This window comes from Microchirus variegatus, assembly GCF_963457635.1.
Source record: "Microchirus variegatus genome assembly, chromosome: 21".
Taxonomy (NCBI): Eukaryota; Metazoa; Chordata; class Actinopteri; order Pleuronectiformes; family Soleidae; genus Microchirus; species Microchirus variegatus.
The window spans coordinates 3684859-3703881 of record NC_139822.1 but is presented as its reverse complement, the minus strand read 5'-3'; the positions used below and the strand labels follow the sequence as shown (position 1 = coordinate 3703881).

Genomic DNA, 19023 nt, shown 5'->3' with positions numbered 1-19023 from the left:
AAACGTTCATGTTTCATTCTTAATGCTTAAGATTGTCTAATAGCAAGATAAAGCAATGAACATTTTAAAACTGTGCACTTGTTAAGCAATGTCCCAGTGCTTAACATTTAGGAGGATTTACTGGCAGAAATATAATCTCCCACCCACCTTGTTTGCTCAGGGTACAATCACTTTAAATTTATCGTTTGGTTTTTATAGTAATACTTTAGGCAAGGGCTCTTCTTAACTTACTCTACCATGTTTTTACAGTGAGAACCACGACACAAACTGCGTGGCCCCCATGGATTATATTATGTGGCTAAAATCTGTTTATCCTTGTGTTACTGCTGGCAACCATGTTTTCAGTGTGGGCCAGGGTCTGTGTCTCAAGCCGGTTCCTCATATGGGGGGTTGCCCCAAAGTAGAGTTGCACGATACCAACGGTACACCGCGGTGCCAAATCGTAAAGGTTCCTACGATACTAGAAATTATACACATCGGTAATACCATGGATTACGATATACTGGTGCCAGTTTCCACTACAAAGGCCGCTTCTACTCTCCTCCCGGCCTCCCGACTTCTCACTGCATGCTACTCCCTTGTAAACTAACCCACATTGCAACTACTGCAACCGAAATACACAGCTGCTGAATGATTGGCTGTTGTGCCTGTTACTGGTGACGTCCGGGGATATGATAAGCTGTTTCCGCACGCTGGGTCTGCCTGTCTGTTAGCTGATTGGCTGTTTGTGTGTTTCTGCCGGCAAGAACAAACTCCATGAAGACAGCTCCGCTTCGAATGAAATTCACTTAAAAAAAACAAACAAGCTAAAGTTCTGTCTCACCCAGACGCATGCACGTTTTACAGTCACAAACACTAAACAACACTCTCACCATGGCAGAAGCACTGGGCCCAAATGGCGAGTCTGGCAGCATCATCAGTGGCACCGCTAACTTTGCTCAATAAACCAAACTCCAAAAGTCACAGTTGGAACTATTTTGGCTTTAAACAAGGCACAGACAGTAAAGCAATAGACGATGGCCGGCCACTTTGCAGGCACTGCCACAAAGCTATAGGAGGCAAAGGAGGGAACACCTCCAGCCTCATAAAACACCTGCAGTGTTGTCACCCAGATTTATATGTCGAATACCAGGTTAGTAAGCACTGTTTATTTTCTCATTGGCTAATATTAGGCTATATGCTCCATATACAGGATGTCAAAGTATAGAGCACATAGACAATGCATAAAACATTAAGTTTTCACAGGGAATCAGTTCCTGTTTATTGTATTTTGTCCTCAATGGATAATTATGTTGGAGAAGAAGCATTATTGTCAAATAGATTTTTTTTAAAGACAGTGGATTTGTTATGCTAAGTTGATTATTTATATTGGTTAAATATAAATTAATGTGCAAAGGAAACTGAATGATTATTATTACACTCAACAAAAATATAAAAGCACAAAGAAAAACTTGTAGTTTTTATTGTTATGTGACAAAACATGGTCTCACGCATTGCGGTACACCGGCGACGCATGGACATCACCAGGTTGTCGATCGTGGCCTGGGGGATGTTGTCCCATTCCTCCTGCAGAGCCACTTGAAGTTGGCGGCCGTTCTGGGGAACTGGAACTGGAACCCGCTGGTGGATACGCCTATCCAGAACATCCCACAGGTGTTCGATAGGTGACATGTCTGGTGAATACTGCGTCATTCAGTTGTGTTGCCACAGCTGTAACGCTCAACTCAGCACTCAGCATGCCAATGGCACGCTCCTTTATGATTTGTGACATCTGTGACAAAAGTCCACATTTTGGTGTGCCCTTTTATTGAGCAGACCATAAGTAGTGTCTGTGTGTCAATCTGAGGCTGGCTTTACACGGCAACGCTCCCGGGTGAAACCGAAAAAATATTTTATCAGATGTGCCTTTCGCTTAGACGGCGACAGAATTTTTGGGGCTTAAAAACGCAAAAAAATGAACCCACCCTCCAGAGTGGAAATCTTAAAAACGCTCCGCTGTCACGTTCCCGTCTAAAGGGTTGAAAACGCAAAAGTGTTTTCTGAGCTGCTCACGCTGGCGCGATGCTGAAGTTGGCACCACAAAACGCAAAAGTGTTTTCTGAGCTGCTCACGCTGGCACGACGCTGAAGTTGGCACCTCAGGTTCTCTAAAGAGAACCGGGGGCGAATGTGGTGCCAACTTCAGCGTCGTCACGCTGGCTATCCTCCTGTACGCGTTGACATCAGATCCATGTGCAGTACAGCCAAACAACAACAAACATGTCGGATTACACCCATCAGTCCAACATTCAAGTTGCCTTAGCTGCTCTGATACCTATCCAGGAGTCATTTCAGCAATTACGCCGAGTTAATGTTTTGGTTTTCGACTGTGGGCTACTCAGCGCTACTAGAGAGAAGTAGAAGGACGTTTCAGCGCATGCGCACGCTCCTCGTGTTGTTGTATGGCAGTGCTTCACAGTGCCACCTAGCCACCTGGCATGCATACTACATCAACTTTCACACACTTTTGCGTCACCGTGTGCATGCAGATTTCCACCCAAAGACGAAATAAAAAGTGGGAACGCAACGCCACTTTTGCGGTTTGTGTTCAGATTGTTGTCGTGTAAAGCCAGCCTGAGATTGTAGTCAATAGGAGTGGCCAAGTGACACTGCACTACTGGGTTTGAGCAAAACAAATCATTCCATAAACAAATGCATCAAGAATCTGAGCAAATGTCATGACATTTTATTTTTGTTCACCATTTCAAGTTTGTGCATTTATATTTTTGTTGAGTATAGTTCAACCATTATAACTTGTACAAATACATTGCAGTTCATAAAAATAATAATAATTAAAAAAAGGCTGCAGTATCCTGATACTACCCGGAACCGTGATACTTTGTCTGGTATCGTACAGTGGTTACTCATTTTGGTATTGTGACAATACTACCCCAAAGTCAACACTGACTATGTGTTCGTGCCTCATACAACAGCACTTCCAATAACCTGTCTCTGTTTTAAAACCAGCAAAAATGATATAATTGTGGACACACACAATGTTAAAAATGGAAACCAGAACACCAGAGAGACAGACGATGGGTTGGGGTATTTATGACCATCCAAGGCTCACTTTGTCATTTCAACCTTATTAGGTGACTGCTGAGAGTCATTGAGCTATAAATATATGTCTATGGAGTAAAGGACAGACTGCAACACACCCACACAGGTTTGTGCAGCTATTCTTCTTAGGACACTGCATTGTCTTGACCTTTAATTTGACAGCCGAGATGAGAATTTCTCAATCCTGGGGACCCCTGCCCTGCATAGATCTTGATGACGACCATTTGAAAACATGCAGGGCAGTGGTCTCTGCGGACCAGAATTGAGAAATATTGGCCTTGACAAAGCATTATACTTAACCTCAACTATATCTGACCCTGACCTATAGATCATACGAAGTGTTCAAATCAAACTGTAACAATTGGAGTCCCTATTATTCAGTTAGCACCTCTATTAAAGGGGGCATATTATGCTAAATCAACTTTTCAGTTAAGTACAGGAGATGAAACACGCGATGTTGACTTTCGCACTCATTGGGCCGTCACAATGTGCTAAATTCCTGGATTTGTTGTCTCGCGGAGCTCCGTAAAACACACAAGAGTGCTGGCGAGGGCAACAGTATCCGAAAACTGGAAGTCCGTGAAGTCTGCAAAAAGTTATATTCTTGGCTCCACAGTGCAGCACAGAGTCCTACACATACTTCCAGTCTGAGAGGATGTATCTGTCCTGTGGATACATGTTATATATGATGGCAATGTGCCAAATTGAGCCTGCAAATTATCACTTTTCCAAATGCTAACTGCTGTTAGCTCCCAGTAGCCTCTGTGACTGATGTAATTTCCTGTCCCTTAAGTTTTGTTAAGTTTTTTTTTTTTTTTTTTTTTTTTAAGGTGGACCTAAACAGATTAGAGTGTTCTGAACTGCTATGGTGCTTATCCTTATGGTATTATTTGGCCAGGGAACTAGGTTAACTTGGATAAATAATATGACTCCTTTAAACATGTCCTATGCCTGCACACTTGGGAATGGGTGGCAGTATTACAAAACTATGAGGGGTCGTATAGACATTATTCATTCTGGCACTCTCACATAAATACATTTTCCGTTCACAGACATTTATTTTCACTATCACATACATACATTCTCCTTTCACATAAATATATTTTTTTTACTCTCATAATTGTATATTTTTGACTCACACATTCATACGTTTTACTCTCATATTTCTATATTTCTAACTCACACACAAATATATTTTGCTCTAATATTTCTATATTTTAACATACATATTTATAAATTTTTGAGCTAATGCACATGTAGTCATAATGTTAGTAATAGTAATATTTTAAATAATATATGTATATAAGAAGAAAATGTATGCATGTGTGAAGAAAATATATGTGTGTGAGAGATAAAGTATAGTGGAAACGGAAGGAGTAGAAACAGATGGCAGATCATTTATCTTGCTGTGATTGGCTGACAAAGTTGAGATGAGACGCAGGCTTTGCAGTAAGCCACTGGAGATTTAAGAAATATTTTCATCCCCTGATACTATTTCAATTAGTGACAAATAAAGTATATTTATTTGTCGCTCATTAGCATTTATTTGCAAACTTTTCAATGTATAAATTAGCTACTATGTGGATTTATTGATGAGAGGAGACTTTGTATTTTACAAAATGTTTGATTCTTAGCATACAGTATATCAGTGAATGGAAAATCAACTTTTGATTTGATTTATATACGGGAAATCAGGCAAAAACAACATGATTCCTGTAACAACACATATAAACTAATCGCCACTGTCAATTAAATAAACCATTAAATTGATCATTTAACCTTTAATAACGTCATTATACTTTTCAGCTTAATCGGTTAGTTTTGTCATTTATTTATTACTTGTTCGAATGACATGGATTTATTAGATATGGAGTGTTCCATGTAGACATTTCTACGGTAGCCCCAAAGTGCAAATCACCACCACAAATAGGTATAAAACACTAACAAATAACAAAGAAAACACAAAAGCAAATTAAACGCAACTACAAATCACAAAATACAACGAGGAAAAGTGAGCTCCTCTTGGCTTAGTGCAGTCCACACCTTCCCCTCTCGATAAATCTAATTGGAATCATCCACTTCCAAAAGCGATACAATATTGCCACACAATGCATTTACACTTGTGTTCAATGTTGTCACAATAAGTCACCGACCACCTCTGGGAGATCGGATAACAATCTGTCCTTGGGGCTCATTGCACCTGTACTTGCAAGTGCTTATATCCAATATGCCTATATATCAGAGTGCTTGGGCCGATATCAATACCGATACAGACTGCAGAGGTCATTAAGGCTCTGTCCCAATACCTCTCTCTTAAAATTTCCCCTTGGTTTTGAGTGTCTTCAACCATAAATTCCCCTCATTGAGGGAAGTGGTATTGGGACACCACTATATGCTAATTAGCGTAGTGAACGTAACGAACGTGCTAACCTACGAACACAGGCTGCTTCGTGGACAAAGACAATGTTGATGATGTGTACAGCCAGACTTCACAAAACCCCAAACTATCCCTTTAACTGCAGCTGTTAGTTGCTCTTTAGTATAAATGTGGGACTGGCTGAAACATTAGTCAAGTGGTGAACAATATTTAATGATGAATATTTATCAATGACAAGGGAGTATCCGTAAAAAGGCGGAAAAAAGGCATGCTTGCTATACTAGTTATCGATTTGCTAGCCAAAGTAGCCACTGTAAGCTAACACACAACATTTGATTAGACGATGGGCTATCATAATACACTTACATGAACTTGCTCCATGCGAACGAGACAGTCTTCTGGGACACCATAAACTCGAAGGAATCATGACAGTGAAGAATCCACATTTTCAGCCATGTCAACATACTAGCTCAATTGATTACCAGTTCACAGTGTGAACTGAGGAAGGCAGTCTTTACTCAAAAATAACGTGATAGTTTCTCGTTATAACGCCAAAACATCTTATCTCAAAATAACGTTAGAGTTTCTCGTTATAACGAGAAGACATCTTATCTCGAAATAACTTGATAGTTTCTCGTTATAACGCCAAAACATCTTATCTCAAAATAACGCTATAGTTTCTCGTTATAACGAGAAGACATCTTATCTCGAAATAACGTTATAGTTTCTCGTTATAACAAGAAGACATCTTATCTCGAAATAACGTGATAGTTTCTTTTTTATAACGTAATAGTTTTTCATTATAACGTAATACTGAGCACCCCACTCTTTTTTGTATGTGTGGCAGCAATAAGCTCGGCCTTCACTACTGTGGAGTCCATTGGTTTAAAAAGAAGAGCCTGCCCTCTGGTGGTGAGGGAATAATGATACGCTATTTTCCCTCACAGCTCATCATCCCCAATAACTTGACATCATGGTGTCTTCAGGACAAAAATAGTATAAATAAGAGTATCACTATCAATAAGCAGTACTAGTATCAGTATCACTATCAGTATTAAAGGAATCCTAACTGTTTTCACTCCTATCAAGTGTTGTTCTCTCCCTCAGATTACTTGGTGTACATTATGCTGAGAGGTAGCCATGGAATATTGAGCCAACCAGCTCCTGCCTACTTTAACTTCATATATTGCTCTTGGCAACTCTGCTGGCAGTGTGCTAACTGAAATGATATAGGACAGAGAAAGCACTGTATATAGATGCACAGTATACAGTAGATGCTACGAGTGTGAATGGTCCAACACAAAGGTACTAGAAATACAGACCAAGTACTATTACAGACCAAGTATTATTGTTTATACACACATGTTCTCACATACTAATACATAAAAGCCCAAAATAGAGAAACATCTTATATCATACAGACTAGTTCAGTGCCCGTAGGAAGTATGTATTCCTATTGTGGGATCTGAAGAAGATGTTTCAGTTATGGGCAAATGAGACTGTGTGTGAAGGTTGGATGTACAAAGAGGTGTACTCTTGTGTAGTGTTAATATACAAAGTGTATATTGGGTAAGACAAGGATGTACATGTACATATTAAAGTATAAAGAAACACATACAATTAATACATTTATACATTTCAAGTGTACCACTGAGAGAAAAAAAATGACTGACTAACTGAAAAACAAAGGGCTCATGCTGTGTTCCTTTTTGTCAAGACGGCTTGACTTAAAGAGCAGCTCAAAGCTGACACCTAGTGGAGTTTACATCACACATCTGTCCAGCTGCCAGTCTGGAAACAAACACATTTTCTGCATAATACCTACTGTTCAAAGGTTTGGGATCACCTGTACAATTTTGTGTTTTCCATTAAAACTCACACCTTTATTCATCAAAAGAGTTGCAAAATGAATATAAAATAATAGTCAAGACATATACAATATATGAAATAATAATAATACAAAAAAATAATGTTTTTATTCAAAATAATATTTTTTTCCCTTCAAACTTTGCTTTTGTCGAAAGAATGCTCCCTTTGCAGCAATTACAGCATTGCAAACCTTTGGCATTCTATCTTTTAATTTGTTGAGGTAATCTAAAGAAATTTCACCCCATGCTTCCTGAAGCACCTCCCACAAGTTGGATTGACTTGATGGGCACTTCTGGTGTACCATACAGTCAAGATGCTCCCACAACAGCTCAATGGGGTTGAGATCTGGTGACTGCGCTGGCCACTCCATTACAGACAGAATCTGTCTGCTTCTTCTTGAAATAGTTCTTGCATAATTTGGAGGTGTGCTTTGGGTCATTGTCCTGTTGTAGGATGAAATTAGTGTCCACAGGGTATGGCATGGCATTGCAAAAAGGAGTGACAGCCTTTCTTATTCAAAATCCTCTTTACCAGCACCAAAGCATCCCCAGACCATCACATTACCTCCACCATGCTTGACAGATGGCGTCAGGCACTCTTCTAGCATCTTTTCACTTGTTATGCGTCTCTGTGTGATCCAAACACCACAAACTTCAATTCATCTGTCCATAACGACTGGCTTTGCCACTCTGCCTAGAAGGCATCCCAGAGTCGCCTCTTGACTGTATATGTTGACACTGACACTGGCGTTTTGCGGGTACCAATTAATGAATCTGCCAGTTAAGGACCTGGGAGTTGCCTATTTATCAAACTAGAGACTTTAATGAACTTGTCTTACTTGCTCAGTTGTGCACCGGGGCCTCCCACTTCTCTTTTTACTCTGGTTAGAACCTGTTTGTGCTTTTCTCTGAAGGGAGTAATACACACTGTTGGCGTAAACCTTAAGTTTCTTGGCTATTTCTCGCATGGAATAGAACTCATATAGACTATCGAGTTTCACATGAAAGTTTTGTTTTTATGGACATTTTGAGTGTATAATTGAACCCAGAAATGTGATGCTCCAGATACTGAACTAGCTCAAAGGAAGTCCAAGTATTTTACCTTTCAGTTGTTGTTGTAGGAGCCCTTTGATGCAGAATTCAAATAATGTTTGAGAAAAAAAATGTTTCTGTACAGTTTTAGAGAAATTTTGTAATTTTGCAACATTGGGCTTAGGTGGGAGCAGAATTTCTATATTTGTACTCACTTTGTCAACAACTAAGGGTTCATTTGCAGGGTTGATTGCTTACTTAGCCCCATAAACATATATAATTACACATAAGTCATATTTTTATGAATTCATTTATTAAAAATAAATAACTAAATAAAGACGATACAACTCTAGCTTTTTTTCTTTTCACGACTGACTGTCATTGGTAGTGAAAGTCCTAAAAACAGTTCTTGTCCTCTGAAAAGGAAAGGCGAACATCACACTTGTTGTATTGTGTGTTGCCATATCCTTTATTGCAGTGTCTGCAGCATCCTCTCCCTGTCTTCACTGGGTAATGTGCAACTTGGTCCTTGCATACATCCAGTGGCAGGTGTGCTCATCTCTTGGATGGTCTCTTCTGAGCATTTAGAGGGCTTCATGATGTCACTGTCTGTGTTGCTGGGCTCTCTTTGCCTGAAGATGATATCCAGACCAGAACAATCAGTGATTGAAGTCATAGTTTGAAAAACAAGTTCAGTCTTTCATTTTCATTTGTCACCTAAAAAAAATGAACTGAACTTTGAACTAGTTCAAAATTGAAATGGTGAACTATGAACATGAACAGTTCACTTTGTGTGTGAACTGAACTTTATGGTACGGTGTTTTTTTTTTGCAAATGTTCAAAATGTTCAAATCTTATGCACTGTATGCAATAGCAGTATTTGTTATTTATATAAAGTGTGGGTGAACTTAAACTGTATAGATATGCTGTAGTTCCTGTAGGCTTTGCGTGTGTGTGGTGGGGCTGGGGGCATTCATGTCAGGACAGGAAAGAGGACTCATCCCCAAGTCTCTGACCACAACAACCTTCGCTACAGGCTGCTACAAACCCAGTGATCCAGATGGATCCTGCCATTCAAAGACTTTTTACTTTATATTCTTTCTAATTGTGTATTGTATGTTTTGGGTAACATCTACTGCACGTCTGTCCGTCCACGGACCCTGGGATCCCTGACCTGTGGTTCTCACTAAGGTTTCTACCTCTTTCTTTTTTACTGTTATAAGGGTATTTTCCCTGGTAGTTCTTCCTTACCCTGGTCGAAGGTTTAAGGAACAGAGGATGTTACCAACCCTGTGAAGTCCCATGAGACAAACTATGTTTTGTAAACTGTGGGCTATACAAATAAAATTTGATTGATTGATGTCCATTTTGCTTGGGGCCCCCAAATTCCTTAAAAATGCCTTGGGTGTCATGTTCACATTTGATTGTATTTGTGGTGTTAAGTAGTTTCTGTGAGTGGGTTAAAATGTTGTTTAACTTTATATTTATTTTTAATTTGTGTGGTTTTATGTTTGTTATTTTTACAATGCAATATTGCCTTTGCTAGTCTGAGCAGTTTTATATTAAAGCGGAACTAGACCGGAAGTTCGCTGTTTTTTTTGGTGTGTATCTGCATCATTACCTTGTTTATGAAGCCTGACGGTTCGAAACAAACAGTTCAGCCATTGCTGAGAATGTTGTGTTTTATTGTAATCTGGGGGCTCAACGAGATCACTGAAAATCCCGTTATAGTTACGTAAGCAGCTGAACAACCGATCGTCCTGCTCCGGGCGGTAGTCCGGGCACATCCGGTTGCGTACATTGAACCGCAGAAGAAGAATAACGTCCGTTGTGGAGGTGTTTCACGAGCAACAGTGTCTTCTGACTCTGGGTCTGACTCTGGTTTAAAGTCATAAAGGGACTGCGGCGGGGAGTCGTGACGAAGCTATTTTTAAACACTGTTAAAACAATGTTTTGATAATGAGTAGCAATGCATCCACCGCTCCAGAGAGGGAGCTGCGCTTCTGAGAGCTGACGTGATAGATTACGTCACTTCCAGATACCTGGCCAATCACAACACAGATGGGAAGGCTCTACGCTGGCTGGCCAATCACAACACACTCTGTCTCCGTTCGGGCGAGATTTATGGCTGAAATAGCGCGACTGACAAGCGCTTCGAAAAGGACAGATTTCAATCGGCTCGTTTACATCAACTAGGAGGATTTTGACCATAAAAACAACTTAATATATGTAAGTAGACCTCCATAACTCACATATATGTGCAACAGGACCACTCTATGTGACCTTTAAGATATCAAAACTGTACCGTTACCATGGCCCCAAAACCGTGAAGCATACAGAACCATGGAAAAACTTTACGTTGCATCCCAAATATATATATATATATATCCACCTTAACGTGGTGGAGGGGCTTGCTTGTCCCAATGATCCAGGAGCTCAGATGTCGGGGGCTTAATGCCAAAACAGGTCCGAGGTGAGGGACCGGACAAAGAGCGGTTCAAAGACCTCATAAAGAAAACCATAAATGGACCACACTCTCCCTCGTCTGGAAGGGGGCCACAGGGGCCCTCCTCTGGAGCCAGGCATGGGGGAAGGGCATGATGGCGAGCGTCTGTTGGTCGGGCCGGGGGGACGGGTGCTGACTGTTGTTTGTGCCTATTCACCAAACAACTATTCAGAGTACCCAACCTTTCTGGAGTCCATAGAGGGGGTGCTAGAAAGTGCCCCTGGTGGGGACTCCCTCCTTCTGCTGGGGGACTTCAATGCTCATGTGGGCAATAACAGTGAGACCTGGAGGGCTGTGATGGGGAGGAACGGCCCCCCCGGTCTGAACCCGAGTGGTGCTTTTTTATTGGACCTCTGTGCTCGTCGCGGATTGTCCATAACGAACTCCATGTTCAAGCATAAGGGTGTCCATATACACTTGGCACCAGGATACCCTTGGCCGTGAGTCAATGATCGAATTTGTAGTCGTGTAATCAGACCTGTGGCCATATGTCTTGGACACTCGGGTGAAGAGAGGGGCGAAGCTGTCAACTGATCACCACCTGATGCATGGCAGTCAGGCCTGGCAGACCTAAACGTGTTGTGAGGGTCTCTTGGGAAGTCTGGCGGAGTCCCCTGTCAGAGAGAGTTTCAAATCCCACCTCCGGCAGAACTTCGATCACGTCATGAGGGAGGTGGGAGATGTTGAGTCCGAATGGACTGGTATGGAATGGTTGGTGGACTCCGGTGGTAAGGGATGCCGTCAAGCTGAAGAAGGAGTCCTATTGGGCCTTTTTGGCTAGTGGGACTCCAGAGGCAGCTGACAGGTACCGGCAGGCTTCGGTGGTCGCTAAAGGCAAAACTCGGGTGTGGGAGGAGTTTGGTCATGGAGAACGATTTCCGGGCGGCTTCGAGGAGTTTCTGGTCGGCGATCCGGCGACTCAGGAGGGGTAAGCAGTGCACCATCAATCGACCGAAAAGACCTCCTCAATCCCACTGACACGCCTTCCAAGGAGGAAGCAGAGTCTGGGGACTCGGGGATGGAGCGAGAGATCGACAGATGGATCAGTGCGGTGTCTGCAGTAATGTGAGCTCTTTATCGGTCTGTCTTGTCGAAGAAGGAGCTGAACCGAAAGCCGAAACTCTCAAATTACCGGTCAAACTATGCTCCTATCTTCACCGATGGCATCAGCTGTGGGTAGTGACTGAAAGAACAAGATCGCGAATACAAATGGCCGAAATAGGTTTGCTCCGCAGGGTGTCTGGGCTCTCCAGATGAGGTGGCTCAGGCACCTGCTTAGGATGCCTCCCTGGTGAGGTGTTGCGGACATGTCCCACTTGGAGGAGGCTCGGGGAAGACCCAGGACTCGCTGGAGAGACTGTCTCTCTGTTAGCCTGGGAACGCCTCGGGATTCCCCCGGAAGAGCTGGATGAATTGGCCGAGGAGAGGAATGTCTCGGCTTCTCTGCTGCCGGTTGCCAGTCCATCACAGGGCTGAAATACTGTTTCTTATATTTATTTAAATTTTTACAATCAGCCGTAAAGAGCTGTACAATTTAAAGGATTTTGTATCGTATCATTTTTCTCTTTCCAATATCTGATCCAGTAGTTTTGACCAGTATCTATGGGCTGAAATATGTTCCACCAGAAACTGAATTTGAATCATATCATTTGAATTTGTGCATTGAAAAATTGAATCTGAATAGTATAATTTGAAGTGGAGTTTTTCAAATTCAACACTCCATATATCTTCAGATTCAGTTCTCAAAATTCCGATTCAGTTCTCAAAATTCAAATTACTGTGACTGACATCCAGGTAGTTGAAGGATGAAGGAAGAACAATCGAGCACAGATACAGGAGAATCGATTTGGTTTATCGCCAGAACACAGCAGCTGAGAAAACAAATAAAAACCTGAAATAAATATTTTTCTGTGTCCCAGAACGCGGTTTTAAGATCATTTGAGGCGAGAAATTAGTCTGTATAGTATGAATGTTTTATTTATTTTAAATTTGAATGTCAGCTGAGATAGGCACAGCACCCCCCGCAACCCTCCGGTGGAGGGTAAGTGGTAGATAATGGATGGATGGATGTCAGCTGGGTTTGTTTAGGTGCTTACGGTTAGCAGATGAGAGACTGACAAACTCTATCTATCTGGCTGCTTCAGCTAAGGTAACGTAAATGTAGGCTAACGTTAACTTAGCAATGAGAGATGAGATGAGAGACCTCTCATCTGCTAACCAGTAGCACATAAACAAACCCAGTCAAGTAAACAAACTAACGTAAAGTGTAACTCACCGGTGGGATACAGCAACAGCCAGTGGTTCGGAAGCCGTTCATGGCAGCTGTTATCAACGCCAAGCCGGCAGATCCTGTTTCTGTGCTCGATTGTTCTTACTACATCCTTGAACTACCTGGATGTCTGTCACAGTAATTTGAATCTGAATTTTGAGAACTGAATTTGAATTGTGAGAACTGAATGCGATGGGTGGGCAAATTTCGGTATCGATCCGATACCGATCCAATACCAGTCAGTATCGGCGATTTTGATACGATACCGATACTTACGGCGCTCCTTTCTGTCCTTTCGTTTGGATAATTCATTTGTTAATTATTTGTTAATAGTAATCCATCCAGGACAGTTTATAAGTAAAATGCTTTAAAACAGTGCACACAATTGTCACTTGAGAACAAATTAAAATAAATTATCTCCCTTCAGTGCACTTCTTTTCTTAAAGGGACACTATGCAGTATTTATGGGTTTATATAACCCAAAATCCACTTTTTTATACATAGTATGTGCTCCTGCATTGTCTAGTCGATGTATAATAGTTTTTGTTTCATTTTCGTAGTGTTTCAAAAAGTCATGTAAAATAACACGGTCGCGGGCCGTGGTTGCATAGCCACTGTTAGCAGCGAGACGCCATGTTTCTACCGGAGCCTGTAAGGACAAATGCGAGAGAACAAATCAAGCGTCTCTTTACTTGTAGCGGAAGTCCCGCCTCCTCTCTCTCCGCTTCGTCTGCTACGGCCGCAGACACGGAGAAAGACGACGAGGACGAAATTTGACCGGCTGCGGATACCGTAGCGCTCAGGGAAGGGAGGGGGTGAGCAGAGCAGCAGGTCTTTGTTGTAAATTTCAGCCTCTCCTCTAGATGGCACTATAAACTACTTACTTCACCTTTAAATAAACAAAGTTTATTGCACACCAAATGTTACAAACTAATTATTTTCTTTCAAGTAGAATACAAAAGTAATATAGCAAAATTAAAATAACACATTTCAATGGGATAAATGTATTATTTCAAAGTCTTGGCATACTTTATACTTTATTGAGTTGGCTAAAGTAACAAATTACCAGATAATACTTGTCAATGTCAAAGATGGCCAAAATATTACTTTCACCACTATTATCTACCTGGATATGCCAAACTGACAATAAAGCACAAGAGGACAGAGGAGAGTGTGCCTGCCTGGCTGTGCTCCACGCTGTGACAGCAGCAGCGGCACTCAAAATTGCGACACTTACGCAGAAACAGACAGGTCGCAGCAGTGCAGATTATTACCCTGGTATTGATCAAAATCAATACCAACGTTAGATCGATATTTTAAGATCGATCCGCCCGCCACTACTGAATGCGAAGATATTTGGAGTGTGGAATTTGAAAAGTTCCATTTCAAATTATACTATTCAGATTCAGTTTTTCAATGCAATAATTCAAATTAAACAATCCAATTTCAAATTATACTATTCAGATTCAGATTTCCAATGCAATAATTCAAATTAAACAATCCAATTTCAAATTATACTATTCAGATTCAGATTTCCAATGCAATAATTCAAATTAAACAATACAAATTCAAATTATACTATTCAAATTCAGTTTTTTTAATGCAATTATTCAAATTTAGCAATTCAAATATAATGATTCAAATTCAGTTTCTGGTGGCACATATTTCAGCAGACAGATACTAAATAAAATCTGTATCAACTCAGCTCATCCCTAGTATTTACATTTACTGTATGTCAAATAGACTCATGCGTGTCAGTGACAGCTGTTAAGATGTTAACTCAACATTGATGTGAGCGATAACAGTATCAGTAGATACTTAAGGTTCTGATATTATTGATATCATTATTGATATTAAACTGAAAAAAAAAAAAAAACTGATACCATGGCTATTTTAAAAATACTGTGGTATTTGTTTGTCATATAATCAACCAATCCAAGGTTGTTGTTGAAATTAAACAGTAGCATAGCATGGCAATGTTTGTTCTACCTCAGTTCAACATAGACCACTGGGCAAAAATGTGGTACCAGTCAGTCATTATGGTAAAATGTAAGCTAATACAACCTCCTGTGCTCCTTTCAGGTGAAGCTGCCTTTCCCAGTGGACCACATCACCAACCTGCCACGCAATGACTTCCAGATCCTCATCAAGATGCACAAGCTGAATTCAGAGCAGCTGGAGTTCATTCACGACATCCGCCGCCGCAGCAAAAACCGTATCGCCGCCCAGCGCTGCCGCAAGAGAAAACTCGACTGCATCCAGAACTTGGAGGGAGAGATCCGCAAACTGGTGCAAACATAAAACATAAGCACACGTACACACCCATGCACACACACTTCAGTCAGTTCCCTTGGGATAGACAACTTTTCAAAATATTGCACACATTGTCCAATATTTTAGTAGTAGTTAAGTCTTTTTAGTTAAGGTCTTTTTTTATATTTCCATGTTTTGTAGTCTACTGTTTATTGGTTGTAAAGCATCTTGCAACGCAGTAATAATTTGTTAATATTATGGTAATTTTTCATTACCAAGGAAATCACAGTATTGTATTATTGTATCATCTTGTCATTATGACACTATTACCATTGAAATAAGATGGGGAATTACCATAATGTGGTAATATTATGGTAATTCCCCATCTTATTTCAATGGTGGGGAGATTATTATTATATAATGAGATTATTACCATGTTGTTACTGTACTATAATTATAAAGTTAAAAAATAAAATAGTGTTTCTTTCTTTATGGTGAAGTTGACAAACCAATTTACAGCCATACTTTAACACCTAGTAGAATTTAATTGATAAATAAATAATTTCCAAGAGATGTTTAGTAAATTAATTAAAACTTCATATGATGCATGTTATTTTAAACATTTACATATAATTCTCAAATGGGACCCAACAAAAGATACCCTGCAACCCAATTGTGGGTTCAGACCCAGTCTTTTGGAACGACGAATCAAAAGTGTTATCATTGTTGTTATTATTATTAATATTAGTTGTAGTTGTAGGACTATTAGGAGTAGTTGTAGTTGTAGAAATTATACTGTTGATAAATCAAACTATGAGTGTGGGCTGAAAAGTTCATAGGCTAACTAAGAATCAGAATCAGAAGGATTAATGACAGAGCAGTAAAACTTGGCATGCATTCAATTCAACTATACTAAACCCACAGTTGATAGCTAGACTTTGAAAATTAGAGATATTTTGTAAACATGGACAAAATTTGGCACTGTGGTGTTACCAAACATCTGCAGAAAACAGGGTTAGCCCCCAAGGACATTGCTGCTGACATGGTTGCTACACAGAAATCAGTGCGAGACTCCAGTTGTACCCTATCAGTGTACAAGCACTGTACCTTTCTTTCATTTTTGTCACTAGGGGTGCAGAAATGTTTCTTTAAAGGTGCAAACAAGCATGTACAAAAATGTACTAATTTTAAAGGTATAGTGCTTGTCCCCTGATAGGGGGTACAACTGGGGCAACAAAGCATTTGTACCTTTTTAGGTACAGTCTCATACTTTGATTTCTTAGTGTGTACAATAGAAGATGCTGCTCCGTGCAATAGAGGGCAGGTGAATTCAAGAGGGGCAGGTAGAGACTTGAAGATGAAACAAGGTACCAGAAATACTGCCACAGCCACTACCCAAGTTAACATTGATGGTGTTGGATGACAGACGTTTGATTGTTAGTCAGATCGCTACTGCTGTAAGGATCGCCCGTGAAGAAGTAGAAAACGTTCTACACAGTGAACTTGGCATGTAAAAGGTTGACACTTGGTGGGTGCTACAGCTTTTGACCCCTGACCCCTGAAGCACACCACGCTGGTCATGTTGCAAGAGAACTTGGCACATTTTCAAACAGATCCAGCTGCTTTTATTGAATGTTTCCTGACCCAGGAGAAGAGCACTTCAAGTGCCCTGGGTCAAAAAGGTAGACCATGCACTGGAAATACCTGCTGCTGAGAACTTTATTGACTATTCCAAGTGCATCCAAAAGCTGCAACACCAGTTTAAAAAGTATGTGGTCTGCAGGGGGTACTATGAAGAAAGATAAACCGCATTTGGTCAAATTTGACCATTACATCATGGTTAGCCCATGAACTTTTCAGCCCACCCTCGTATACTGGTATAAACGATGTTGTCCAATCCAGTCTTCATTTTGCACTGTATATTTCGCTCAATTCAGTAAACCACCACCTGACAATGACTGGTCTAGCTTACTTTGTACTGTGATAAGCTAATGATAGTATTTCTTGTGATCTCAGGTGAATGAGAAGCAGAAGTTGATGAGCGAACGCAACCAGCTGAAGGTTTGTATGTCTGAGCTGTGGCAGAACCTCTCCTTCCTGTCCCATCAAGTGTGTAGGGATGTGCAGGGCAGCCAGATGCCTCCTGTTCCCACCAGCATTGACCTAACATCCACACCACTATCGCCTTCTTCTGAAGACACAATTTACCAGCCCAGGTCACCCGTGCCACTATACAATGAGACTGCATGTGTGTCTGACATGAGTCTCAATCGGAGCCAGGAGCAAAGGCGATATGGTGCGGAGGTGTCAGGTCTGAGCCAGGAGAACTCAGAGTCCACTGAGGAAATATGTAGCCCCACTGTAACTGTGGCCTTCTGTCAGGAAATGACTGAGAAGTGCACTACAGAGGAACAGAAGAAGCAGAAGGACAGTACTTAGAGTCTGGTGGAAGTTTGGTCTTGTTTTTACCTTGATATTTGAAGTATTGTTTTTCTTCCGTGTTTTGGTGATACAAGCACTATGAGCAATACTGTTCAACAGACATTTTGGACTGGTATAAAAAAAACAAGCACTGGGAGTTTTCTCTCCTCCTCTCTCTCATCTTGATATTTTCATCCTGTCAGCTTCCAACAGTTCTCTCGTATGTCATGGGAGCTTAAACTCAGGAATTCCGCAGAATGTTCAGTAATGTTCCTGTCAACATATTTGTGCACTTTACTTTATGAGTCCTGTGTGATCTTCATCATTACTTTGGCACATTTGTAGCAAGTTATTCATATCTGACCTCTATATTAGATTTCATTTTCAACATTAACTAACAAATAATTGAACTGTTTGGCAAAAATTGTATTATTAACTCATTTGTTTTCTCTCTGAGAGTGAGATGAGTATATTCATTATTTAACTCTTTAAAAACATCACTGAGGTGGAGTCAGAACATGGTTAGGCTTTGTTAGCATAATCACTGGAAGCAGGGGGAAATATAATGTCTTATATCTATAAATACTAAATAGTGTAAATACTAAAGTAAAACATTTTACTTCGTAATTATACTTGTCTTTTAGTAATTATACTTGTGAGATTGAGTATGAGTCTGGAAAGGGTGTCACTTCCAAGAGGTATGACCAACGGAAGTAGATCAAAATGTCTCTGTATAAAATAGGATAGACCTACAACCAATCAGACCAATGATCAAGTTGACATATGGTTAATGAGTTGGTTTTGTATTTATATAGCACTTTTCTAGTCTTGATGACCACTCAAAACTGCTTTACACAACAGTTTTACCATTCACCCATTCACTCACACTATCATGCAGCCCATCCACGTGCTGTGCATTCACGTGCTGTGCATTTCCTATCACTCATCTTTCATTCCCATTCACACACTGCCAGGAGCAAGGTGGGGAGAAGTGCCTTGTCGAGGACTCGCTCTACCACTGAGATACCGTCTCCCCACGCAGAGATGGAAAACGTATCGACTCAGGTGCTTGTAGTTTTCTAGGAGCGATGACTAGACAGATTTTACATTCACCTACTAACTTGCGTTATGAGTAAATCCAGAGCATTGCCATCTGCTGGATTAACTGCTTTCTGTCAATTCATAGCAACTGTATTCTG

At 40.7% G+C, this 19023-nt stretch overlaps 1 protein-coding gene across 1 annotated transcript in view; it reads left to right on the top strand.

Annotated features, from left to right (window-relative positions):
• Positions 1-17842, top strand: part of LOC310942406 (transcription regulator protein BACH2-like) — a gene marked incomplete at both ends in the record, with an annotated part of 32325 nt that extends 14483 nt beyond the window's left edge. The window contains 2 exons of the mRNA XM_083907786.1: positions 15233-15439; positions 17420-17842. Of these exons, the coding sequence (XP_083763912.1) occupies positions 15233-15439; positions 17420-17842 (630 nt within the window). The remainder of the gene's footprint in view (positions 1-15232; positions 15440-17419) is intronic.
• Between the last annotated feature and the right edge of the window lie 1181 nt (positions 17843-19023).